Raw genomic sequence first — 26,718 nt, 5'->3', positions numbered from 1 at the left:
TGCAAATCATGCAGCCGCAGGGACTGGAACATAATATACGAGCACTCCCGAGAAACGTTATCCGAGCACGTTCGCTCATCACTAGCGGTATCCTATCTGAGCCCCCATTCACACAGATTGACATATGTCCCGTTCCATGTGTCAAAGTCACCGACGAAACCCTGACTGGGAAAACTGACACACGCACCAAACACTGATGAACAACGGTTTATGTTTCTAAGTACAATAAAAAAAAAATCACAGACTTGTGGATGAGGCCTTGGGCACTCGAGAGAAGACTATCGCTGAGCAGGACCAGTCTAATTTGTGTGTGATGTTCCCCTTTGTCGGGTAAGGCTACTTTCACACTAGAGTCGGTACGGGGCCGTCGCCATGCGCAACGGGGTAGTGGATGCAGTTTTACAACGCATCCGCTGCCCATTGTAATGTCCAGGGAGGAGGGGGCAGAGTTCCGGCCGCGCATGCGCGGTCGGAAATGGCGGACTCGACGCACAAAAAAACGTTACGTGGAACATTTTTTTGTGCCAACGGTCCGCCAAGACACGACGCATCCGTCGCACAATGGATGCGACGTGTGGCGATACGTCGCAATGCGTCGCTAATGCAAGTCTATGGAGAAAAAACGCATCCTGCGGGCAACTTTGCAGGATGCGTTTTTTCTCCAAAACGACGCATTGCGATGTCCGTCACACGACGCTAGTGTGAAAGTAGCCTTACAGAAGTGTCTTGCAGCTGTCTACTCTCTTCTCCCATTTCAGAACATATAGCCCTAGTCAAAACTTGTGTATTGGGAGGCCGGGAGGAAACGCTCATCCAGCTGATGGTTATTGAATGTCCATTGCTACCTTAAAGGGGTTATCCAACTTTTTTAAAACTATAGCTTATTATTAGGATGGATGATCTTATTAGATTGATGGTGATGCAAGAAGCACCGCAGCCTCCAAATTGTTCATCAGAGCAGTCGGTCCCCACCTATCCAATACTGATGGCCTATGCTAGCCATAAGCCATGAATTTGGTTGTGCAACCTCTTTTTTAGATGCTAAGCTGTCTACATCATGATAAAGTGGCTGAAGATCTGAATGAGACATATTTTTTAATGCCATATAATATACATTATCAAGGTATTGTGAAATCACTTTAAACTATTTACTGAAAGTTACATTTCTTTTTGCAATGTTAAGTCCTCCCCAATCACTTGAGGGTCGTTTTTAGTCATCCTTTCATGTCGCAGGGCATTAGGCAGTATATAGAGGTGCAATCAATACGTTGTCTTGTAATAGAGCATTTACTGGCAGCCGGAATAATATGCCTAAAATAAGAAAGTACGGAGACAAGCATTGATAAGTGTGTGCTTATAGAAAAACGTTCTCGATAAAGTCAAGGGAAATTAAGCGTGAAGTTCAAGATTCCTGATATAGTCAAGCATGTAGAGCAAGCACCTTATGTTTAAAGGAAAATTAAACCTAAAAAGCTCACAAAATAAAAATATCCCAGCACCTTCTTCCTATAAGGGTTAATTCCAATAAGGCAGTAAGATGGTATTAAGATAAGCAAGTTTGGAATGAACTTGCTTTATTTATGTTGCATCATTCTCCTGCTCTATGCTTATTGGTCGTTCATTGGTCACAGCTCGTTGCCAAGTGGACCGACCACTCCTGCTGGTGATCAAACTTACGCAGTTGTTGCAATGCAGTATATCTGTAACTTTTTACACTGCGACCGGCTGAGTTCTTGAGGTTTCCAGCCACTTCTCTCCATCACATTCACTTCTATAGAACTGCTCCTGGGCAGGAACGTTCTGTACACCTCTCCTGGTCAACTTTGGACACTGCCCCTTCCTTAACTCTGTGTCCATTAAATTCTTGGCTCTTATGAGATCTATACCAAGAAAACTTCTCTGTTTCTCAGATGCTTAGTTATACCCACCTTTTGCCTCCTCAATGCCCCGTATTTGGCTATAACACAGTTGGCTGCAGCAGGATCCTCCCCCCCGCACCTAGAATCATAGAATCATAGAATGATAAACCTGGAAGGGACCTCCAGGGTCATCTGGTCCAACCCCCTGCTCAAAGCAGGATTCACTAAATCATCCCAGACAGATGTCTGTCCAGCCTCTGTTTGAAGACTTCCATTGAAGGCGAACTCACCACCTCTCGTGGCAGCCTATTCCACTCATTGATCACCCTCACTGTCAAAAAGTTTTTTCTAATATCAAATCTGTGTCTCCTCCCATTCAGTTTCATCCCATTGCTTCTAGTCTTTCCTTGTGCAAATAAGAATAAAGATGATCCTTCTACAATGTGACAGCCCTTGAGATATTTGTAGACAGCTATTAAGTCTCCTCTCAGTCTTCTTTATTGCAAGCTAAAGATTCCCAAATCCTGTAACCGTTCCTCATAGGACATGGTTTGCAGACCTGTCACCATTCTCGTCGCTCTTCTCTGAACTTGGTCCAGTTTGTTGATGTCTTTTTTAAAATGTGTTGCTCAAAACTGGACACAGTATTCCAGATGAGGTCTAACCAAAGAGCAGTAGAGGGCAATAATGACTTCACGTGATCTAGACTGTATGCTTCTGTTAATACATCCCAGAATTGCATTTGCCTTTTTTGCTGCTGCATCACACTGTTGACTCATGTTCAGTCTGTGATCTATTATTCCTTGTTAAAAACCATTCTGTTAGTTGCTGCCCACTGCTCCAGTTTATCTATATCTTTTTGAATCCTCTCTCTCCCTTCTCTAGTATTAGATATCCCTCCTAGCTTTGTGTTATCAGCAAATTGAATCAGTGTACCCTCAATTCCTTCATCTAAATCATTGATAAAGATGTTGAACCTATTTATCACTATGCATTTCTAGGCTTAGTGTTCTCCTATAAGATATCTAGTCATCCCCTCTTGATGCCAGTTTGCTAATGGCTAGGCGTCTTCACACTGTGTTGCCTTCTTGAATGTGTGGGAGTACGGATAAGCCTCACTTTATTTTTAGTGGGCAAACTTTAAAGTGATTACACATGCCCTTTATAGTGCTTTGTATAGGGGCTCCTACAACATATGGCACACAATAAAGATTTGTAACCTGTTCTGTCTCTGAGCCCTACGAAACTCTGCACAGCTCAAGACTCTTATCACACATCCTTGCTGCCAGCCCTTTTGTATTCCTCGTGGAATAAGGACCAAGATCACCTTTTCTAGTTTCAGGTTTGTCCACCTTTCAGGACATTTTTTTTCTTAAATGTATATATTTTGGGTTCAAAATTATTTTTGCAACTGTGTTTCATTAAAAATTTAGCAATTTTGCAATCTGGACTCTCTGTGTTGCTTTGTCTCTTGATTACTGCAGAATGAGTTAACGGAGAATCCATCAGTCATTCCACTATGATGGTCTGACGGTGTGTATGTAACTCTCATTTGTCATTTTTGAGCTCCTCTCACCTAAGAGTTAGGCTACGTTTCAACGATGAGCTTTAGGTTAGTTTTTGATGTGCCAGATTTTCTGCACCATTTCTGCACTCATTAAGTAAAATAGGTTACTGTCACGGATGTGTCAGAGGCTGCAGACCGTTGCACTGCATCTGTCTGCAGAGGGTCTCAGCAGTTTGCTTTGCAGACTTCTACCTGGTCCTTCTGATGCTAGGACCCAGTGGCCACCTCCCCCGGTGCTAATGGCCACATCTGGACCTGAGTGTTGATATACTTCCTGCTTGCTGCTGGCAAGCACGGGTGTTATTTCCATTTGCATTTCCTTGTTGAGGCTTGGAGCTGTAGCAGTCGCTATCATCCTTTTTGGAGTTTGGAGGACATTGATTCTGTCAGAGTCTTCTCATGCTAAGTATTCCCTTGTTTCGTTTGTCTAACCCAGTTGTCTTTAGCGGTAGTAAGCATTGACTAGCGCTCATCCTGTCCTCCCCAGTGCAGGGCTTATCGCCAGGGTCAGGCAGGGATTAGGCATCCTGCTCGGCGATAGGTTTGGCACCTATATAGAGACGATAGGACAGACAGGGTGACGTCAGATCTGTCTAGGGGTCTCCAATCCCCCCTTCCCTAGTGTTTGGTTCCCTTTCCCCTCATCCCTTTGTGTTGCAGATAGTCTGTCCTACACTGTGCGTGACAGTAACTTACATTTTTTAGAAAATACGCAGCATAAAAGACTCAACAAAAACTCATCGAAGGAACGTAGTCTTAAAGTTTAACATGCAGAAAAACAAAGAGCCTGCAAAAGCAAACCAGTGGAAAAGTAAATCGCAGAAATTATTTTTAGCCCCAAATACATGATTTATAAATACTGTGTGTGTGTGTATGTATAGCTGCTTTAATGCGTTAGCATGTAAAGGTATAATTTGTTGACTCCAGTTGCACCAAATTATTCATTTTTGATGTCTTTAGAGTCAACTGATAATGTTGTTTGGTACCGTTTATGCAATCATCCCTTAAGTTTGGCAGAATAAACACCCTTCAGAATGGTGTGGATCCATTTTCTAAGACATCCGCCGATCACTAAAAAGACTTAGGAGGCAGAAGCTCTGCGTTCAGGAGGCAGAAGCTCTGCGTTCAGGAGGCAGAAGCTCTGCTTTCAGGAGGCAAAAGCGCTGCACTGTGGAGGCAGAAACGTTGCGCTCAGGAGGCAGAAGCGCTGCGCTCAGGAGGCAGAAGCACTTTGCTCCTAGATGAGTGCATGCACAGAGCGGTGTACCTGCTCAGAGACATTCAAATGAACCCTTACACTGTCCTCTAGTACTAAACAGAGAAGTCCCCAATATGGGGTCACTAAAGTTGGCAGGAGACTGCACAGAATGGCATTTCAGGCTTCATGTCACTCTTGGTCAGCAGCTGGTGCCCCTCTGGTCTAGTTATTGTGTTGCCCACCTGTTGGGGCGGGCGCCCCATGTTTTTTTTCCCTTCTCACAACATCTTCAGTGCCATTGATCAGATACACGGTACTTAATCTCACTGCCCTGATCTTCCATGTACATGGACTGCAGGGTGATTCCTTCCTGTACAGACCAGCCCGTAGACACACACGAGAGCTCTCCTCTCACCGCTCCTGGATGCTTTCAGAGGGAGTGAAAATAACACAAGGGGACAGCACAACTATGTTGCAGCAATGTCTAGACACTGAATTATATATAAAAAAAGCAAGATTTCCAATAAAACCATAATTAGAACATTTATATTTGCTGGTGGATCTATCCCTTTAATGAGAAGTACCTGTATTACACCATGTATTGGTTTTGTCCTGCTAATCAAAACAGTGCAAATCCTAGCAGGAATCATTTCATTATAGTAATGTCAATTATACAGATGAATTATTAATTTCACTAATTATAGAATACAGAACGTTAGTCCCGCTGCTCTGTGGTGTACACATGCGATACATCAGAAAAGTCCGACCATGGCAGCAGTCTATATCTGTAACAGCTGAAAAATCCCAATTACAGCTACAGTGGGGCAAAAAAGTATTTAGTCAGTCAGCAATAGTGCAAGTTCCACCACTTAAAAAGATGAGAGGCGTCTGTAATTTACATCATAGGTAGACCTCAACTATGGGAGACAAACTGAGAAAAAAAAATCCAGAAAATCACATTGTCTGTTTTTTTATCATTTTATTTGCATATTATGGTGGAAAATAAGTATTTGGTCAGAAACAAACAATCAAGATTTCTGGCTCTCACAGACCTGTAACTTCTTCTTTAAGAGTCTCCTCTTTCCTCCACTCATTACCTGTAGTAATGGCACCTGTTTAAACTTGTTATCAGTATAAAAAGACACCTGTGCACACCCTCAAACAGTCTGACTCCAAACTCCACTATGGTGAAGACCAAAGAGCTGTCAAAGGACACCAGAAACAAAATTGTAACCCTGCACCAGGCTGGGAAGACTGAATCTGCAATAGCCAACCAGCTTGGAGTGAAGAAATCAACAGTGGGAGCAATAATTAGAAAATGGAAGACATACAAGACCACTGATAATCTCCCTCGATCTGGGGCTCCACGCAAAATCCCACCCCGTGGGGTCAGAATGATCACAAGAACGGTGAGCAAAAATCCCAGAACCACGCGGGGGGACCTAGTGAATGAACTGCAGAGAGCTGGGACCAATGTAACAAGGCCTACCATAAGTAACACACTACGCCACCATGGACTCAGATCCTGCAGTGCCAGACGTGTCCCACTGCTTAAGCCAGTACATATCCGGGCCCGTCTGAAGTTTGCTAGAGAGCATTTGGATGATCCAGAGGAGTTTTGGGAGAATGTCCTATGGTCTGATGAAACCAAACTGGAACTGTTTGGTAGAAACACAACTTGTCGTGTTTGGAGGAAAAAGAATACTGAGTTGCATCCATCAAACACAATACCTACTGTAAAGCATGGTGGTGGAAACATCATGCTTTGGGGCTGTTTCTCTGCAAAGGGGCCAGGACGACTGATCCGGGTACATGAAAGAATGAATGGGGCCATGTATCGTGAGATTTTGAGTGCAAACCTCCTTCCATCAGCAAGGGCATTGAAGAAGAAATGTGGCTGGGTCTTTCAACATGACAATGATCCAAAGCACACCGCCAGGGCAACGAAGAGTGGCTTCATAAGAAGCATTTCAAGGTCCTGGAGTGGCCTAGCCAGTCTCCAGATCTCAACCCTATAGAAAACCTTTGGAGGGAGTTGAAAGTCCGTGTTGCCAAGCGAAAAGCCCAAAACATCACTGCTCTAGAGGAGATCTGCATGGAGGAATGGGCCAACATACCAACAACAGTGTGTGGCAACCTTGTGAAGACTTACAGAAAACGTTTGACCTCTGTCATTGCCAACAAAGGATATATTACAAAGTATTGAGATGAAATTTTGTTTCTGACCAAATACTTATTTTCCACCATAATATGCAAATAAAATGATAAAAAAAACAGACAATGTGATTTTCTGGATTTTTTTTTCTCAGTTTGTCTCCCATAATTGAGGTCTACCTATGATGTAAATTACAGACGCCTCTCATCTTTTTAAGTGGTGGAACTTGCACTATTGCTGACTGACTAAATACTTTTTTGCCCCACTGTAACTGCTTTGCAGCCCTGAAGTTGGAAGAAATGTGGGTTTTAAAGAGGAAAAGAATAGTTTACTTATGTTATAATAAATTAAATACCTGTAAATCATTAACAGAAGACATTATCTATATTGTATATAGAGCAATTTCATTGGGGAAACTGTTGCGGTGTTTAAAAAGTAACTTAAGTAACATATTACTAATGTACTGCTAGTAATATATTTCGTATTTTCCCCTAAATTAACAGAACAAGTGAATACAAGATATTTTGTAATACCCTCTAGTAGGAATAATGCCTTCTTCTCCATCAGTCACTTTTTCTCTCCTTGATCATTCAGTCGTAAAACTGCTCAAATCTGTCTACAAACCTGTCTGCAATGCTGGATCATATAATACCATATAATAGTGTTCAAAATAATAGCAGTGTGTTGAAAAACATGAGTTAATCACAAAATCTTTATACTAGTTTTTATTTCCATGCTCTGGGAACATTGCACACTGTTTCCTAATTCAAAACATGAAGAGAAATGTATATAATGTTTAACTATTTTACAGAAAATAACAAAAAAATGAACATTGGGCTGTTCTAAAAAATAGCCGTGTCTGCATTTGTCTTTATAAACTCACAATTTGTACTTTTTTGTGGATTTAGCATTGCGGTGAATCACTAGCCTAATATTTAGTTGTATATCCGCAGTTTTTTAGAACTGCTTCACATCTACAGTGGGGCAAAAAAGTATTTAGTCAGTCAGCAATAGTGCAAGTTCCACCACTTAAAAAGATGAGAGGCGTCTGTAATTTACATCATAGGTAGACCTCAACTATGGGAGACAAACTGAGAAAAAAAAATCCAGAAAATCACATTGTCTGTTTTTTTATCATTTTATTTGCATATTATGGTGGAAAATAAGTATTTGGTCAGAAACAAAATTTCATCTCAATACTTTGTAATATATCCTTTGTTGGCAATGACAGAGGTCAAACGTTTTCTGTAAGTCTTCACAAGGTTGCCACACACTGTTGTTGGTATGTTGGCCCATTCCTCCATGCAGATCTCCTCTAGAGCAGTGATGTTTTTGGCTTTTCGCTTGGCAACACGGACTTTCAACTCCCTCCAAAGGTTTTCTATAGGGTTGAGATCTGGAGACTGGCTAGGCCACTCCAGGACCTTGAAATGCTTCTTATGAAGCCACTCCTTCGTTGCCCTGGCGGTGTGCTTTGGATCATTGTCATGTTGAAAGGCCCAGCCACATTTCTTCTTCAATGCCCTTGCTGATGGAAGGAGGTTTGCACTCAAAATCTCACGATACATGGCCCCATTCATTCTTTCATGTACCCGGATCAGTTGTCCTGGCCCCTTTGCAGAGAAACAGCCCCAAAGCATGATGTTTCCACCACCATGCTTTACAGTAGGTATGGTGTTTGATGGATGCAACTCAGTATTCTTTTTCCTCCAAACACGACAAGTTGTGTTTCTACCAAACAGTTCCAGTTTGTTTTCATCAGACCATAGGACATTCTCCCAAAACTCCTCTGGATCATCCAAATGCTCTCTAGCAAACTTCAGACGGCCCGGACATGTACTGGCTTAAGCAGTGGGACACGTCTGGCACTGCAGGATCTGAGTCCATGGTGGCGTAGTGTGTTACTTATGGTAGGCCTTGTTACATTGGTCCCAGCTCTCTGCAGTTCATTCACTAGGTCCCCCCGCGTGGTTCTGGGATTTTTGCTCACCGTTCTTGTGATCATTCTGACCCCACGGGGTGGGATTTTGCGTGGAGCCCCAGATCGAGGGAGATTATCAGTGGTCTTGTATGTCTTCCATTTTCTAATTATTGCTCCCACTGTTGATTTCTTCACTCCAAGCTGGTTGGCTATTGCAGATTCAGTCTTCCCAGCCTGGTGCAGGGCTACAATTTTGTTTCTGGTGTCCTTTGACAGCTCTTTGGTCTTCACCATAGTGGAGTTTGGAGTCAGACTGTTTGAGGGTGTGCACAGGTGTCTTTTTATACTGATAACAAGTTTAAACAGGTGCCATTACTACAGGTAATGAGTGGAGGAAAGAGGAGACTCTTAAAGAAGAAGTTACAGGTCTGTGAGAGCCAGAAATCTTGATTGTTTGTTTCTGACCAAATACTTATTTTCCACCATAATGTGCAAAAAAATGATAAAAAAACAGACAATGTGATTTTCTGGATTTTTTTTTCTCAGTTTGTCTCCCATAGTTGAGGTCTACCTATGATGTAAATTACAGACGCCTCTCATCTTTTTAAGTGGTGGAACTTGCACTATTGCTGACTGACTAAATACTTTTTTGCCCCACTGTATGTTGCAGAGTCACCAACTTCTGGCCGCTGTCACCTGTTATTCCAGCTAAGGATACTTGGACTACATGCCACAATTTGTTGTTTTTTGTTGGCTTTGCCTTAGAAACGGCATTTGTTATGTCACCCCACAAGTGTTCTATCGGATTAAGGTCCGGGGATTAGGTTGGCCACTCCGTAATCTCAATTTTGTTGGACTGGAACCAAGATTTTGCTCGTTTACTGGACTTGTCTTGTTGAAACGCCCATTTCAAGGGCATATCCTCTTCAATGTAATGTAAGGCAATATGAGCTCTTCAAGTATTTTAATATATGCAAAATGGTCCATGATCAGAGGTATATAGTAAATAGGTCCGGCACCACAGTAAGAGAAACATGCCCATATCATGATGCTTCACCACCATGCTTCACTGTCTGCATGGTGTACTGTATGTGGTATGCAGAGTTTTGGGGTCTTCTGACGAACTGTCTGGGGCCCTTGGACCCAAAAAGAACAATTTTACTTTCATCAGTCCACAAAATGTTTCTCCATTTCTCTTTGGGCCAGTTGATGTGTTCTTTGGCAAATTGTATTCATTACAGTACATGTCTTTTTTTAACAGCGGGACTTTGCGGGGACTTCTTGCTAAGAGATTAGTGTCACACTGGCGTCTTCTAACTGTCACAGTCCTCACAGGTAACTTGAGACTGTCTGTGATGATCCTGGAGCTGATCATTGGCCGAGCCTTTGCCATTCTGACTATCTTCCATCCATTCCAATGGTGGTCCTCTGTTTTCTTCCACGCCTCTCTGGTTTGGCTTCCCATCTTTAAAGCACTGGAGATCACTTTAGCTGCACAGCCCTTCATTGTCTGCCCTTCTTTGTAAGTTTTACCCTCTCCAATCAACGTTTCAATCAAAGTACGCTGTTCTTCTGAACAATGTCTCGAACGACCACACATTTCTCAGGCATTGAAGGAGAAATGGATGTACAACATATCCTGGCTTCACCCTTAAATAAGGGCCTCCTGATCCACACCTGTTTCTTCGCAGAATGATTGACCCACTAGTTGAACTCCACACTGCTATTATTTTGAACGCCGCCTTTCTATTAATTATTCCTGCAGGTCAGGAATGCGGAGTCTTTTGGTTTTCTTAGAATCTGCTCCACTAACTGGTAATTTGTTTGATACGTGGTAATATAATTTATACCAGTAACAGTGATTAATCTGGTTAGTCATATTGGACTGCTATTATTTTGAACACGACTGTCTGTTAGAAGTCTTTATATAAAGAGGCAGAGGATTTAGGGGAAAGAGGCAGAGCTCACAAGAAGAATCTACTGCAGATTGTATTGACTAGAAACAGTAGAGGGGAAACTGCTAAATTATGCCGTCCATCAGTCATATAACCATCAAGTAGGATATTCAACTTCCTTAAGAGGAACCCGTCAGTCTTCATTCTGCTCAAACCACGGGCAGCATGAATCAGAGCCCCCCGGCTGTATAACTGCAGCCAAGTATATTAAAGCCCCCCAGGCTGTATAACTGCAGCCAAGTATATTAATATATATACTGTATATATTTGGTGCAGCAAGGTTTTTTAAATGCTGGAGCGTTCCAGAGTAAATATGCAGGTGATTGACAGGTGTCTCCATCGTATGGACATAGGGAGAGACCTGCCAATCACCTCTAGCTTCACTGGGAAGAGTCGGCCTGGGAAACTTTCTCTGAAACATCAAAACGATTTATAGAAAAATATACCTGACTTCAATCACGCAGCCAGGATCTGATTCTGGCTTCCCGCAGTATGAATTGCCTGACAGGTTCCCTTTAAAAATAAGAGCAAACAACATCTAAAAAATGTGCAGTTTCCAAATGCTAGTTGAGGATGGGATTTGAAAATCTGTCACTTTTTTTTTGTAGCACATTCGACTTTTTTTTTCCCAAAGCATAAAAATGTATTAAAATAAAATTACAGAAATATGATGTGTGTGAACGGAGACATATAATACAAATATGGAAATAATAATGTGATAGCAAGTAGCTTCATTTTAAGACTTTTTCCCAGATGCCATATCACTAATATTGTGCATTATTGTGTTGGATGCCATATTCTAGAGGTAAGCTCCCCGAGAGCACTGAGAGGCTTTGTATGGAGAATAGCTGTAATACAGTCCTGGCATTTTACATGGTTTTATATACAGATCTGCAGGAGTCTGTGTGTCGCGATACACTCTCTGTGATCCATGATACCTTCTCTGTGATCCGCAGTACGTTGTCTGTGATCAGCGGTACGCTTGCGCTCTCTGTGCCGCTATATGCTCTCTGTGTGGCTTTATATGCTTTCTGTGTGCCGCTGTACACTTTGTGTGTCGCTATACATGCATTCTCTTTGCTGCTATATATGCTCTTTTTGCCGCTATATACTCTCTGTTTGCCGATATACTGTATATGCTCTCTTTGCTTCTATATACGCTCTTTGCTGTTATATTTGCTCTCTTTGCCTCTATATATGGTCTTTTGCCCTATGTAAGCACTCTGTGCTGCTATACGCTCTCTGTGTGCCGCTGTACACTCTATGTGCAGCTCTATGCTCTCTGTGTGCCGCTATCTGCTCTGTTTGCCGCTATCTGCTCTCTATGCGTACGCTCACTATGTGCCGCTATGCGCTCTCTGTGTGCTGCTATACGCAGTCTGTGTGCTGCTTATACGCTCTGTGTGCCGCTGTACACTTTCTGCTGCTATACGCTCTCTGTGCGCCGCTATACCCTCTGTGTGCTACTATACCCTCTCTGTGTGCCACTATACCCTCTTTGTGTGCCGCTATACCCTCTATGTGTGCCGCTATAAGCTCTCTGTGTGCCACTATACCCTCTGTGTGTGCCACTATACCCTCTCTGTGTGCCATTATACCTTCTATTTGTTCATGTTTTGTTTCAAACTAGTTTTGAATAATTACGGAAAACTGTAAAAATACGTTATTCCCAATCTTTTGTAACTTTCCCAATGCTTGCGCATTAAAGTGCTGTTCACATAATGTGTTGCCGCCACAGACCTCTATACATAGAATAGAAATCCAGCCAACAAAGTGCTAATATCTGTGAGAATAGGTGGTCTTCCGGAGCTGGAGTGGTCTGTACTAGGTCAGTTTTTATATCAGCTGCTGTTTAATAAGCTGTTTTATCTTTCCAGGTGCTCAGAGCTCATATTTTGCCCCTGACAAACGTGGCATTTAATAAATCTGGATCCAGGTAAGGAGATGAGATGGAGTTATGTGAAAGTGCTAATCGGGGTGTTGCGCTGCTCCTCGCCTCTCTGCTTCCGGTTGCTAGTGCGCTGTTGAACTGAGCGCTCTCTCGTTCTGCTGGCAGTGCCAGTTCTGCATCAATGATGACAGCCAGGACTGAAGCTGGCCGGATCCAGCAGCACAACAAGCTGTAACACATAGAGCCTGCTCCTTACCTAGGTAACCGGCCACTCTGAGACCACAGGGTGGCCGGTAACCTAGGTAATCGGCTGTAAACTATCAAATTAAATATCCCTCTGTTCTTGAAATGGGTAAATTGCAAAGTTGATTGTTGTTACAAGTACTTTGCTATTTTACCACTTTACAGGGATTGTCCGCTACTAGAACGGCCCCTTTTCGTTCCCCATGTTTTGCCTCTTAAAGATAAAACCACCTATACTCACCGTTCCAGTGGTGTAGGCACTCGCGTTCCCGGGGGCTCACGTGATTCTGTTGTGACACGTGAGCCCAGCACCCAATACGTAATCAAGAGGAAGAGATCCCAGAAAAACATTTTCTGATAGACGGTCTGTGATCTGGGTGTGATATATGGAGCTCCCAAGTCAAATAGCTACAAAAAAGTCCAAATAGGCTATTCTCCGTGCAGCGACAAAAAAGGAGTTAATACTTACCTTTTAATAGCATAGCGTAAAATATAAATATGCCCAATATGCTCGTAGTTAAAAATAATCCATTTTCTTACGCATTCCGGGGTTTTTAATCCGAAAAGCATTTCGCATGAGTCTGTAGCATTTACTCCACTGAGGCAGCCAGACTGATTTACACGCTATTTGTCTGCAAATTAACCCCTTATCTGCAAGCAATTATCATTTTTTATATATATGACTGGTTCCCTGTAAGTGTTTTACTCAATGTCATGTATATTTTTCTTGTAATGCTACATCACCTCCTTATATGCATTTTAACAGCTTCCATACTGGATGACAGCTGCGGCTGCAGAGCTTGGGTCGTGGTGTTGTAGAAGATCTGAGCATTGCATATGGAGTTGTCCCCCATTACTACCCTATGCACGTGCTCATCAGTGGTTGAATGTCAGGCATTTTGGTTTCTGCTTCCTTACAAAATGTCGAATGCTGTGGCTACATAAATTGCTTGTCTAGTGCGATGAGTGTCTGAGACACAGCAGGGACGGTGATTTATGTCTAACAGCCTGGAGACACGCGGGGTGACATGAGAAGACTCCCCCGGGCGAGGACCGCGCACTAAATACATTGCAGAACATCTATCCATTCTCTGTGTCTACGTTGGCCTAGTAGTTACATGAACTATGGTTTGTCATCCCATTATTTGAAGTCACACACTAATGAAGAAGATAGGAAAGTCTTAGGTCGCGTGTCACAGTTGACCATTTGACTATAGAACGAGCATGGTGCGTCCCTGACATTTTATGTTTTTTCACATTTTTTTTATCATTATTGTTGGCTAGGACTGCACAAAGTCTTTGCTGCATTATCATTACTAAACAAAAGATCCACAGCCAGCACACCTGTCACTGTAAGGCTGTGTGCACACGTTGCTGATTTTTCGCGATAAAACCCGCAAAAAAAACAGCATACAATAAGCATCTTATCACTTAGAACGAATTCCGCATGTTTCGTGCACATGATGCGTTTTTTTCCGCGAAAAAAACGCATCGCGGTAAAAAACGCAGCATGTTCATTAATTTTGCGGGGTTTTTTGCGGATTTCCCACTATAAAATGCATTGGGAAATGTCCGGAAAAAACGTATCAAAAGCGCATCAAAAACGCGTCAAAAACACACAAAAAACGCATGCAGATTTCTTGCAGAAAATTTCAGGTTTTTCTCAGGAATTTTCTGCAAGAAATCCTGAACGTGTGCACATAGCCTAAGTGTAATGTGTAGTTGCACGTATCCAATGTGGCCATTAACAGACAAATACAACCTGGAATGAAAACACTGCGTAGAAATAAGTAGTTACACGTGTAAAAAAAAACATTAGTGTACTTAGTTGATATATTTTTTAATCAAAAAAGCATAAAAGTCATCCTACCATAAAAAGGTGTACCCAAACAGGATGGTCCCCAACTCTAATATCTCACCTTGCTATGTGCCAGAAGACCTCAAAATAGACATTGGGAGAGAAGAACCTGTGCCTGACTATGCTTGACACCCGAGTGTGGAAAGCTGAGGGAATCTGTAAGTAGGATCCACCCTGCTATGCCATCTATACGGGCACGTAGGTCATAGAAAGCTGAATAAAATGACACTTTAATATGTGCGATTTGATGTTTTATTCCAGAGCAGCCACATTTTTCTTAATATGTTAATGAGCTCTTAAGATCTATGGGTGAGACATAAATCCCACCGAGAATCTGTCCTGGGATTATTTTAATAGAAAAGGCATTGCCAGTGTGAGGCATGTAGTCCAGGAGATCATACTGTCAGTCAGTACATGTCTCACACTGGTGACACCCCTGTGACAACACAGCATTTAATCTTAATTATCCAAGCACAAACTATTGCTTGTATGAGCCTGTATGAGTTGCTGTTTGCTGCAGTTCCTTGTCTGCCAGCTTTGAGGGACAGGGGCATAGGGTAATTGAACAGTCAATGTTTGTTAATATGTTCATTGACCATTGTGTGGGTCCCTGTGGCTTGCTGACTTGCAGAGCAGTGGAATACCAACTTTGTGGATTGATTAAATACTCAAACAATGAGAGATTAGCCCCTGCCACCTTCACCAATCTTGTGGAAAAATGCCTGAATAAGAGCTGTGAACTATAAAAGTGTCTCTGTATCAAGAGACTCTTACAAAACCACAGCCAGGAATGCTCTACAGGCAGCTGCCAGGACACCATGGCATACATCAAGAGGGACACAAATTTGACATTCTACAGGATGCCAGCTTAAAGACCACGGCACTAGCTGGAAGAATACAGATCTGCTCCATTAACTATCAATGAACCCATGGATACATTTGGGGAAACCAGGTTGGGACCCTCTGGTCACCTGACCCCCATGAATATGTTTGGAGAAGCCAGGTTGGGAACTTCCGGTCACCCAGCTCCATAGAGATGTTCAGGGAAGCCAGATTGGGACCATCCAGTCACCTGGCCAAAAGCCTCAAATGACTGTAATTGTTGGTGGTTCAATAAAGTATTTCTAGTATGTTTTACCTTCTCACCCTGTGATGCCTGAGTAGTATTCTGCCCACGTGAAAGGTGAGTGGCCGATCAGTGGGATAAGCCCTGGTCCATGTGGTCGAGAACACCAAATAACCCTTGTATCTCCACAGCTCTGGAGGCAGATTCTCAGGGAGATGTATCGTAACAGCTTATTTACATATTAAGGAAAATGTGGATTTCTATGGAATAAGATATCGGATCACAGATATCAAGGTATCATTCTATTCAGCTTCCTATGATCTGCATGCCAGATGGATGGCTTAGGAGGGCTGATCCTACTGACAGATTCCCTATAAGCTGCAGAGAACAAGGAGATGGCCATGTCCCCAAATGTGCTGAGTACAAGAAACCGAAACAAAACCAAAAAAAGGGCCAGCACACCTGGTAGGCCGGGGTCACACTAGCGAGTGAATACCTGGCACTGCCACTGGCACTCGGGACCGGAATATTCAGCTGCATAGAAATAGATGCAGCCGCACAGTCCGATCCCGCGTGTCGGTGGCAGTGCCGGGTATTGGTGCGAATTTCTCGCATCACACTCGCAAGTGTGACCCAGACCTTAGTGGAACTGTAGTATGTAGGTGAAAATGTAGACTGTGGATGGCTTTCATGCTTTTTTGGTAAAAAAAAAAAAGTCAACGAAGTACCATACAAAAAATATAAGTGAATTGCAGATAAAATGACTTATTGCTTAATTTAAAAAAATGTAACTTAATCAATTCTTTTTTGTTTGTGTAGTTTTATTACCGGCAGTTATGACCGCACATGTAAAGTCTGGGACACAGCCTCAGGAGAGGAGCTACATACCTTGGAAGGACATCGAAATGTGGTCTATGCCATTCAGTTTAATAACCCCTATGGGTAAGACAAGAGACCAATTCAGTGGGAAAAGTTACAATAATATGTATGTTGCAACTTTTGTTATCTCAGTTTTTGCTGACACAATTTTTGGAATCTTAAGTTGTTCTAACCATCTTTACAGTTTTGTATACCAATGTTTAACGCTCCAAAGGAGAAGTCTTGAGTAAACCTTTTCTGCTTTTTTTGTCTATATACAAACATATCCCCATGGTTGCAGAATTCAATTATGTCCTTAGCTTCTTGCTACAAGGTGTATCCTATAGTTCAACACAAAATATTGGTAAATTGTAGCTATTTGATTGCAAGATCTGGTTGCACAGGTTCCTTTGTTATCTGAAATAATGGAGACCTGTATGGAAGCTGTAAACACAAAACAGTAGTAGAATCATTTTATTTAGGACTATTAGTTCCTTTTGACTTGGTTTATTTCAGATTATCTGGAGCCAGTGGTACTGTAATTTCTTCTCCCTTGCCCAATAGTTGCCGAGGCACTGCTAGTACTCTGTAATTGTAGCATATGACCGCTCTTCACTTGTGTCCTTGCACCTGTCTAGTAGTTGGGGTATTGGCCATTTTTAGTCTTCTAAACAGCAAACCTGAGACTTGGATATGAGACAGTAAAGGACTAAGCAAACATGGAAAAGTCAAATCTCAAATTTCTCAACAGAGATAAAATAGCCACTGGCTCATTCGATAAGACCTGCAAGTTATGGAGTGCCGAGACTGGGAAATGTTATCACACCTTCAAGGGACACACCGCAGAAATAGTAAGTACCCCCTAAATATACTTTTTCACAACATTGATATGTATCAGTGCCAGGCACAAATGCTTCTAAATGTCGTCCGTCTTGTAGATATTCAGTGTCAGCCATTGCCTACAAAAGAAGGTTAAAGGGGTTGTCCACTACTCAACTCCTTCTCAATCCCTATGTTTCCCCCCTAGTAAAATAATAACGCGTTGGCTCTCCTGGGGATCGCGTAACATCCCTGCTGACAGTCAGCGCTGGCTCCAGTCTTCCCACCTTCAGACAAATCAAGATATCGGGAGGAAGTAAGAGAACAGCCGCAGCTCTCACTTCCTCCAGATGTCAATTGCGTTCTTAGGTGAGAATCCCCGAGAGAGTCAGCGCTGACACCGCCGGAAGTGCGCCTGCACCGGAGAGGAGTAGAGGTGTTATTATTTTACTGGGGGGGGAAACAAAGGGAATCAGAAGGGGTCCAAGCAGTGCCATTACTGCAATAGTGCAATCCTAAATCAAGCAGCTGCTTCTTCCTGGCCTCTGTCTTCTCTCCCACCGCGCTGCTCCCTTTGGGACAGATAAGCACTGCTTTATGTAGCGCTGATCATTCCTATATATAACATATTTTTTTATTATCAATATAATCAACATGACATGAAATTAATGAGTCAATATAATCTTTTCCTATTTAGAGGCATTCACCTGAGGGTTTTGTAAGAAGGCGTTTGCATCATAGTATAGATCTGTCAGTATATTAAATGAATCGTGAAGCAGGCCTTCCTTTATTGCCGAGCTGCCTGTCGGGGTCCCCTGAGCCAGATATGGGTTACACACAGTTAAGTCCTATCGCCTTTTCTGCTTCTTTTCACATAAATTTTTTGGTATTGATTTTAATATGCCTAGGTATAAATTCCCTAATACACCGACCTACTGAACATTATTCTCAATTAATATGTCAGTCCAACTTAAAGGCAACCTGTCCGCACATTTTTACTTATGAAGTAGTGTCGCAGCTCGGTGACTCAGTGGTTAGCACAGCAGCCTTGCAGCACTGGGGTCCTGGGTTCTAACCCCACCAAGGACAACATCTGCCAGGAGTTTGTATGTTGTCCCCGTGTTTGTGTGAAGTTCTCGGTTTTCCTCCCACACTCCAAAGACATACTGATAGGGAATGTAGATTGTGAGCCCCAATAGGGACAGTGATGATAATTTATGTAAAGCGCTGCGGAATTAATGGCGCTATATTAGCAAAGCATCATAAATAAAAGTAATAAATAATAGAGCTGCGCAGGTGCTCTACCTTTTTTGAATCTGGAGGAACATCCGAACGATTAGGTAAAAAAAAGATAAAGGGCCAGTAGTTATAAAAAGTAAAATATTATATTTATTAAGACAAAAAAGAAGGAATAAGAAGGTGGCACTAACGACATACAATGAATGCCTGTACATACAGGTGCTAAGATATTACTGATAAGGATCAAACAAAAATGAGCCAAAAACGTATACAGAGTGACATGACAATACAAGATGCTGGTAATGCAATCCACTGTGGTAGCAATATGAAATAGAGTATAAAAGATGAGCATATATAGGTAAAAACGAAAAAAAAAAAAGTACAAAACCTATAAACAGCGTTTAAACAATTGTAGGCAATGCCTGAATATCATCGAAGATATAAATGATATATGCATCAACATAAAGTGCGTGTGTGTCACTTTAAAAATGGGGTTAAGGATCCATAAAAGGTATCTGTATATGATGTGCCCGTACACTAACTAACATAGGGAGGCAAAAAGATAATCAAGGGACTACATATGATGTAACAGTGTTGTATGATTGATGTATAACAGAGAGCGGCACATAAAGATAGTGGTGAAGCACAGGGACAATAAATATAAATGGTTATAGGACCACTATGGGTAGTATGTCCAAGGTGAAAGGGTAACAATATTTATTTATACAGGGCCATAGTATGAACTTGCTAAAATGGTGCAAGAGGGACTAATCAATGTACAGCGAAAAGGTAAAGCATAGATGAAGAGTAACGGGCACAAAGATAAGTAAATACATGACTAAGAATGGCTGTGATAGGCGGGTACCTGTATGGTCACACTGGTGAGTGCAGGAATGCACCCCGACGCGCGTTTCGGATCAAGTCCTTTGTCCTCTGACAGGGGGCTTTTTTATGCAAATTTAAAGCTGATTTTTACAGTATCAGCAAAAGCTATGAGATTTCAGAAGTCTCATGCACACACGTTGATTTTTTTTTTCCTGTCTGAATATGAAAACTGCTGCTTTTTTTAAAAAACTGCAACATGTCACTTCTTGCAGCGTTTTTTTCACCCATAGAAAGCAATGAATAAGTGCAAAGAAGCAGCAAAAACGCAGCAAAAAACTTTAGCATCAGTTTTTAGTGGAAAAAAAGCAAGTGCAGCAGGATGTGAAACCCATTTATTTTTGTGATTTTTTTTTTTCTCAAATTTAAACCAACATTTCTTGGTATTAGTTCAGTTTCATTATATTAGTGGTATGTGTGTAAACTAAACGTTGCCTGACCAGCCTTGCAATGGTGTCCTAACACTTTGCATTGTTCATGCTTGTATGGTCCAAGGAAATCTGAACTTTGGGATCCTGAAAAAGCGCAGCAAGAAAGTAGCAAAAAAACCTGCAAAACCAGCTTTTTTTTTCTGCAGCTTTTCTTTTTACTGCCAAGAGATCAGGTTTTGGCTGCAGAAAAACAAGCGGCAGAAAAGCAACGTTTAGTGTCACTGGACTTTTTCTTAGACCAGGATCACACATACGCGAGATACGGCCGAGTCTCGCAGGTGAAAACCCAGCTCTGACGCCGGCACTCCGGAGCGGAGCGTGCAGCCACACAGCAATACATGGAGCTGCACGCTCCGCTCCGGAGTGCCGGCGCCAGAGCTGGGTTTTCACCTGCGACACTCGGCCGTATCTCGTGTATGTGTGATCCCGGCCTTAAATGTTACCTTTGATTTGAAGGTACATATTAAAGAATTTCTTCAAGACTTTGATATTGAAGGATTTTACTAATTGTAGGCATCAATATTAGATTGATGGGGTCCGACTAATTAACTTATTGAAGGGGCTGCTGTGCTTCAGCATGTTCTACATTCATTTCATTGAATACTGAGCACGACTCAGTACTTTTTCTAGCACCTGTGCAGCTCAGTCCTGTTAATATTAATAGGATTGGGCTGCGTTATTAGGCACAGGCGCAAAAAAATGTAGAGAGTTGGGCCTGCTAAATAATTCAAGAGAATTTGTCATCAGGTTTTTGCTGCTTCATCTGAAAGTGCAGGTGGAGTAGAGTTTCCCGCTCACTGGCCTTCCACTCGTTGGTTTATCTGCTAGCCTTCTCACTGATAAGCTCTTTTTAAGTAATCCTCAATATTCATTAATAAATATATAATAATTTTTATTTTTATAGCGCCAACATATGCCGCAGCGCTTTACAAATTATAGAGGGGACTTGTACAGACAATACCAAGAGGAGTGAGGGCCCTGCTCGCAAGCTTACAAACTATGAGGAAAAGGGGAGACACGAGAGGTGGATGGTAACAATTGCTTTAGTTATTCGGACCAGCCATAGTGTAAGGCTCAGGTGTTCATGTAAAGCTACATGAACCAGTTATCTGCCTCAGTATGTAGCAGTACAGACACAGAGGGCTATTAACTGCATAAAGTGTATGAGAACATGATGCAAGGAACCTGATTATGGTTTAAGTTTTTTTTATGAATGGGCCACACAGGGATAGTTAGAGGTTAATGCGTTGAGGTGGTAGGCCAATCTGAACAAATGGGTTTTTAGGGCACGCTTAAAACTGTGGGGATTGGGGATTAATCTTATTAACCTGGGTAGTGCATTCCAAAGAATCGGCGCAGCACGTGTAAAGTCTTGGAGATGGGAGTGGGATGTTGTGATTATTGAGGATGCTAACCTCAGGTCATTAGCGGAGCGGAGGGCACGGGTAGGGTGGTAGACCAGAGAGGAGATGTAGGGTGGTGCTGAGCCATGGAGTGCTTTGTGGATGAGGGTAGTAGTTTTGTACTGGATTCTTGAGTGGATGGGTAACCAGTGTAATGACTGGCACAAGGTAGAGTCATCGGTGTAACGGTTGGTGAGGAATATGATCCTGGCTGCAGCATTCAGGACAGATTGGAGCTGGGAGAGTTTGGTAAGAGGAAGGCCGATTAGTAGAGAATTACAATAGTCCAGAATGGAATGAATAAGTGAAACAGTAAGAGTTTTTGCAGAAACGAAAGTAAGAAAAGGGCGAATTCTAGAAATGTTTTTGAGATGCAGATAAGAAGAGCGAGCCAGTGATCGGATGTGGGGGGTGAATGAAAGCTCGGAATCAACAATGACCCCCTAGGCAGCGGGCGTGTTGCTTTGGAGTAATGGTGGACCCGCACACGGAGATGGCAATGTCAGGCAAAGGTATGTTAATAGAGGGAGAAGACACGACGAGTTCAGTTTTTGACAGGTTCAGTTTCAGATAGAGGGAGGACATGATGTTAGAGACAGTGGTAAGACAATCTCTGGCATTTACTAAAAAGGTCGGCGTGATAACAGGAGAAGAAGTGTATGATTGGGTGTCGTCAGCATAGAGATGGTACTGGAAACCAAATCTACTGATTGTTTGTCCAATAGGGGCAGTATACAAAGAGAAGAGGAGGAGGCCTAGGACTGATCCTTGAGGAACCCCAACAGTAAGGGGAAGGTGAGAGGAGGCGGAACCAGCAAAAGATACAGTGAAGGATCGGTCAGAGAGATAGGAGGAGAACCAGGAGAGAACGGTGTCCTTGAGGCCGATGGAGCGGAGCATAGTGAGGAGGAGCTGATGATCCACAGTGTCTAATGCTGCGGAGAGATCCAAGAGAATTAGCATGGAGTAGTGACCATTAGATTTAGCTGTTAGTAGGACATTAGAGACTTTAGTGAGGGCCGTCTCAGTAGAGAGTAATGAGCGGAAACCAGATTGAAGAGGGTCGAGAAGAGAGTTATCTCAGAGATAGCAGGTAAGACGGGAGTGGACCAGGCGTTCGAGGAGTTTAGAGATGAAGGGAAGATTAGAAACAGGTCTATAATTAGCGGCACAGTTTTGATCGAGGGATGGTTTTTTAAGTAATGGATGTATGATGGCATGCTTAAATGAGGAGGGAAAAATACCGGAAGAGAGAGAAAGGTTGAATATTTTTGTTAGCTGAGAGGTGACAGCCGGGGAAAGAGACTGGAGGAGATGTGACGGAATGGGGTCACTGGTGCAAGTGGTTGGGCGAGAAGATGCAAGGAGCCTGATTACTTCTTCTTCTGTGACTGGTTCAACGTCAGAGAGTGAACTAGATGCAGTGGGGAGGGAGGACAGTGAATGGTATGAAGAGATTGGGAGATGATTTCCTGTCGAATGTGGTCAATTTTTTCTTTGAAGTAATTGGCCAGATCGTCAGCGAGGAGATCCGTGGTTGGGGCCTGCACTCTTAGGTTGAGTAGGGAATGAAGTGTCAGAGACGTTTAGGGTTATTGGACAGCGAGGTGATGAGGGTGTTGAAATAGGTTTGTTTGGAGATGTGAAGGGCAGAGTTGTATGTTTTTAACATGAACTTATAATGGATGAAATCTTCGAGTAGATTAGATTTTCTCCACAGACGTTCGGCGCACCTGGAGCACCGCTGCAGGAAACGTGTTTGCAGCGTGTGCCACGGTTGTCGCCATCTGTGCCGAGTTGTTCTATGTATAGCTTTGTATAACTGCAACCCCCCCGATTGACAGCATTCTGCCTATGCACAGTGCACAAACAAACTGTAAGTCCACAGTAGTGTGGGCAGGTTTCTACAGAGCTTATCAGTGAGAGTACTAGCAGAGCTGCAGCAGATACAACAATGTTTTTTTTTTTTCAAAATAACAGCAAGCAGCCCAGTAAGTTGCTATTAGCTGCGTGGTTCTAAAATAGTGTGTATTCTGTCATAGAGCAATAGAAAAGCCCTGAAATGTTCTAATGTGTATAAATACAATAACTGCTAATAATCCTGTTGCTAGAATTATGTTATCTTAGACGTAAATTACAGCAAATCTATTTTTCTTCCATCTATTTTACCTTTGTTGAAAGTTAATTATCACTAGGTTATTGTTCATCTGGTTAATTAGGAATCCATCATTTTTCCTAATTCATAAGTCAATTGTAGTGGACTTAATGGGCTAATGCTGGTAGAGAAAGGGGTGGAAATGAATTGTATAATATTTGTGTATGTTGATTGTGGTGTCAGATCACCTCACCTCAGTAATACTGAGATATATTCCTAGGGTATATAAGAGGATTGGGAAAAAATAAGTGTTCCACCAAAGTACAGTTTATATCTAAAATATTGATCATACCAATTTACAAATCTGATTTTACAACTGTATCCTGTAGATATGCCATGTGCAAGTAAATGTAGAAACTTGGCACTCAAAATTTCAGTTAGTGAACTAAAATTTTATTGGCAATCCATTTGGTTGTTAACATTTCGGTCTTGACAGACCTTCATCAGACATGATTGCCGCATGTAACGTGAGAATTTGTGCAGTTCTCAAGACCATTCCACGAGGCAATCAGTTCTGATGAAGGTTTGTCAAGACCGAAACGTTAACAACCAAATGGATTACCAATAACATTTTAGTTCACTAACTGAAATTTTGAGTGCCAAGTTTCTACATTTACTTGACTTCGGGTTGGAACCCTACTTGGGCACCTCAGCTTCTTACCAGGAGTGCCGTATATCTTCTTCAGATACTCCATGTGCAGTCATATATCTTTATATGCAGTTATACTATTGCTGAAATGGGAATACCCTTTAAGCAGGAGAGGACAGGTCATCCAGAGAGTGAAAAACACTTAAAGAGGATATCTGGGACTTTAAAGAAAAAAGGGTTTACAGAGGCCACTACCTGTCTGCGGTCATCGGCCGCTCCTGCCAGAGATTCAGCTGTTCCATGTCAACAGAGCAGCAGTTTCTCTTCCTGTTGAGAGGGCGGGACTACTGGTGTCATGCTGATTGACAGCCGGCTTCCCCCAATTAGGCAGCAGAGAGACGACCATCAATCAGCATGACACCAGTTGTCTTGCCCTGTCAACAGGAGGAGAAACCGCTGCTCTTTTGACATGGAACAGCTGAATCTCTGGCAGGAGCGGCCAATGACCTGTTAGCATTTCAACGCTGGACTAGCGCCTTTTTCAAGTGAAAAAAACAATTGTATTGTAAGTGTTCAAGGGCAAGGGGTTTGTAAAGGATTCTTCATTTTCAGCAGCTTCTTTTGTTCTCGTACAGTATTTCTACTACTCTAGTTATCATCACATTATTATTACACATTTTCATGCTTTTTTATTATTAAATATCAAAGAGTTACATTGACTGCTCTTTCATTTTCTCTTTTGTTTTCACTGTGTAAAATTTGTCACAGACTATTGTGGTTTAGACAGCGGAATGCTTTAACATAAGCAAACCTAAAATCAGATATTTTATGGTTGTTGTTTTTTTTTTTCCTTTCATAGTCTATCAAATCTTTTATACGTTTTATAGAATGGGAATGTGCTCTCTGAGAAACCATGACACAGATATCTTTTGTCCATGTAAGTCAACGGTAGATGTTACAGTAACCCAACTAATCCATGGATCATAGACGAGTCTGATTGGGAACTAGCCCTTGACACATTCATGTATTTTATCTCTGTCACAAATGAATCAGATAACCACCAGTAGACATGACAAATCCCATTAGAAGAATGGCATTATAAATCACCTCTACAATAGACAGAGATTACAGTCTCAGACATAGTGTTGGCGCTTTTAGATTTTGGATCAACTTAGGCTAGGTTCAGTTCACTGCACAAAAATGCAGATCTCATAGGACAAGTCACATAAGTGGACACTACCAGAGATAGGATAGACAAAAGAAGGGAAGGGGAAAGGAAATGTGAATTCAAATTAACCTTTATTTAGTATGTTAATTTAAAAATTAAATTTGATAACCATACACCCTCTAGGGGTATATACTGGATCTTAGTACGTGATTGGTTATGTTATAAGCACCACGAAGATCCACTAGATCCCAATCAGTTTTGGACTCAGAAAATGAAAGAATCTTAACCGTGTCCCTAAATGTATAGGTTGGACCCTGATCCCATAAAGGAGACACTAATAAAATTATATAACATTACATGATAATGCGGTACAATCTTGATATTATTCCATGGGGATCAATATTTCATGTCTACTTATTAAATATAGGACTTGTTGTATTTCATACCCCTCCCGTAGAATGTAAGTCCCAAGGACAGGGTCCTCTCCCCCCTGTACCAGTCTGTCATTGTAAATTTGTTTACTGTAGATGATATCTATAACCCTGTATGTAACCCCTTCTCATGTACAGCACCATGGAATTAAAGGTCGGTGTCAGCAGAGCATCCTTATAAGTGGAGAGTCCCTCATGGGTGATTCATCCATCATAAGTGGAGCGTCCCTTGTGGGCCCTTCCGGTGAAGCATCCCTTGTGGGCGGTACTGGCAGAGTATCCCTTGTATGTGGAGCATCCCTCGTAGTTGGAGTGTCCCTCATTGCTAGCGCATCCCTCATGGGTGATACTGACGGAGCATCCTTTGTAGATGGAGAGTCCCTTGTGGGCAGTGCCAGCATTGCGTCCCTTGTAGGTAGAGTGTCGCTCATTGGTGGCGGATCCCTTGTTGACCGTGCTGGTAAAGCATCCCTCGTCGGAGGTATTGGCAGAGGATCTTTTGTAGGTGGAGTGTTTTTTTTTCATGGGCAGTGCCTGCATCGCGTCCCTTGTAGGTGGCGTTTCCCTCATTGGTGGTGCATCCCTCCTGGGTGGTGCTGGCAGAACATGATTTAAGGTAGAGCATCCTTTGTAGGTGGAGTGTTCTTCGTGGGCAGTGCCTGCATTGAGTCCCTTGTAGGTGGCGTTTCCCTCATTGGCGGTGCATCCCTCCTGGGCGGTGCTGGCAGAACATGATTTAAGGTAAAGCATCCTTTGTAGGTGGAGTGTTCTTCGTGGGCAGTGCCTGCATTGAGTCCCTTGTAGGTGGCGTTTCCCTCATTGGCGGTGCATCCCTTGTGGGCGGTGCAAGCCTCATGGGCGGAGCGTGCCTTGTGAGCTGTGCCAACAGAATGGACTGTCATCACTCCCTTCTCTTGGCCGCCACATTTCCGAGCATACTTGCAGGGTTTTCAGTAAGTCCTTTTCCCCAGCTGTGATATATTGGTCATTATGAGGACTATGTTTTGTCCAGCCTTGCTTTAATGACTGC

The 26,718-nt window shown here is 42.5% G+C and overlaps 1 protein-coding gene across 1 annotated transcript in view; it reads left to right on the top strand.

Annotated features, from left to right (window-relative positions):
• DAW1 (dynein assembly factor with WD repeats 1) overlaps positions 1-26,718 on the top strand; it is a 67,716-nt gene that overhangs the window by 17,963 nt on the left and 23,035 nt on the right. Inside the window, exons 4-6 of the mRNA XM_069727824.1 lie at positions 12,533-12,591; positions 16,533-16,655; positions 17,323-17,422. Coding sequence (XP_069583925.1) covers positions 12,533-12,591; positions 16,533-16,655; positions 17,323-17,422 — 282 coding nt within the window. The remainder of the gene's footprint in view (positions 1-12,532; positions 12,592-16,532; positions 16,656-17,322; positions 17,423-26,718) is intronic.

This window comes from Ranitomeya imitator, chromosome 5 (genome assembly GCF_032444005.1).
Source record: "Ranitomeya imitator isolate aRanImi1 chromosome 5, aRanImi1.pri, whole genome shotgun sequence".
In the NCBI taxonomy this organism is placed as follows: domain Eukaryota; kingdom Metazoa; phylum Chordata; class Amphibia; order Anura; family Dendrobatidae; genus Ranitomeya; species Ranitomeya imitator.
This window is presented reverse-complemented; position numbering and strand designations above follow the sequence as displayed.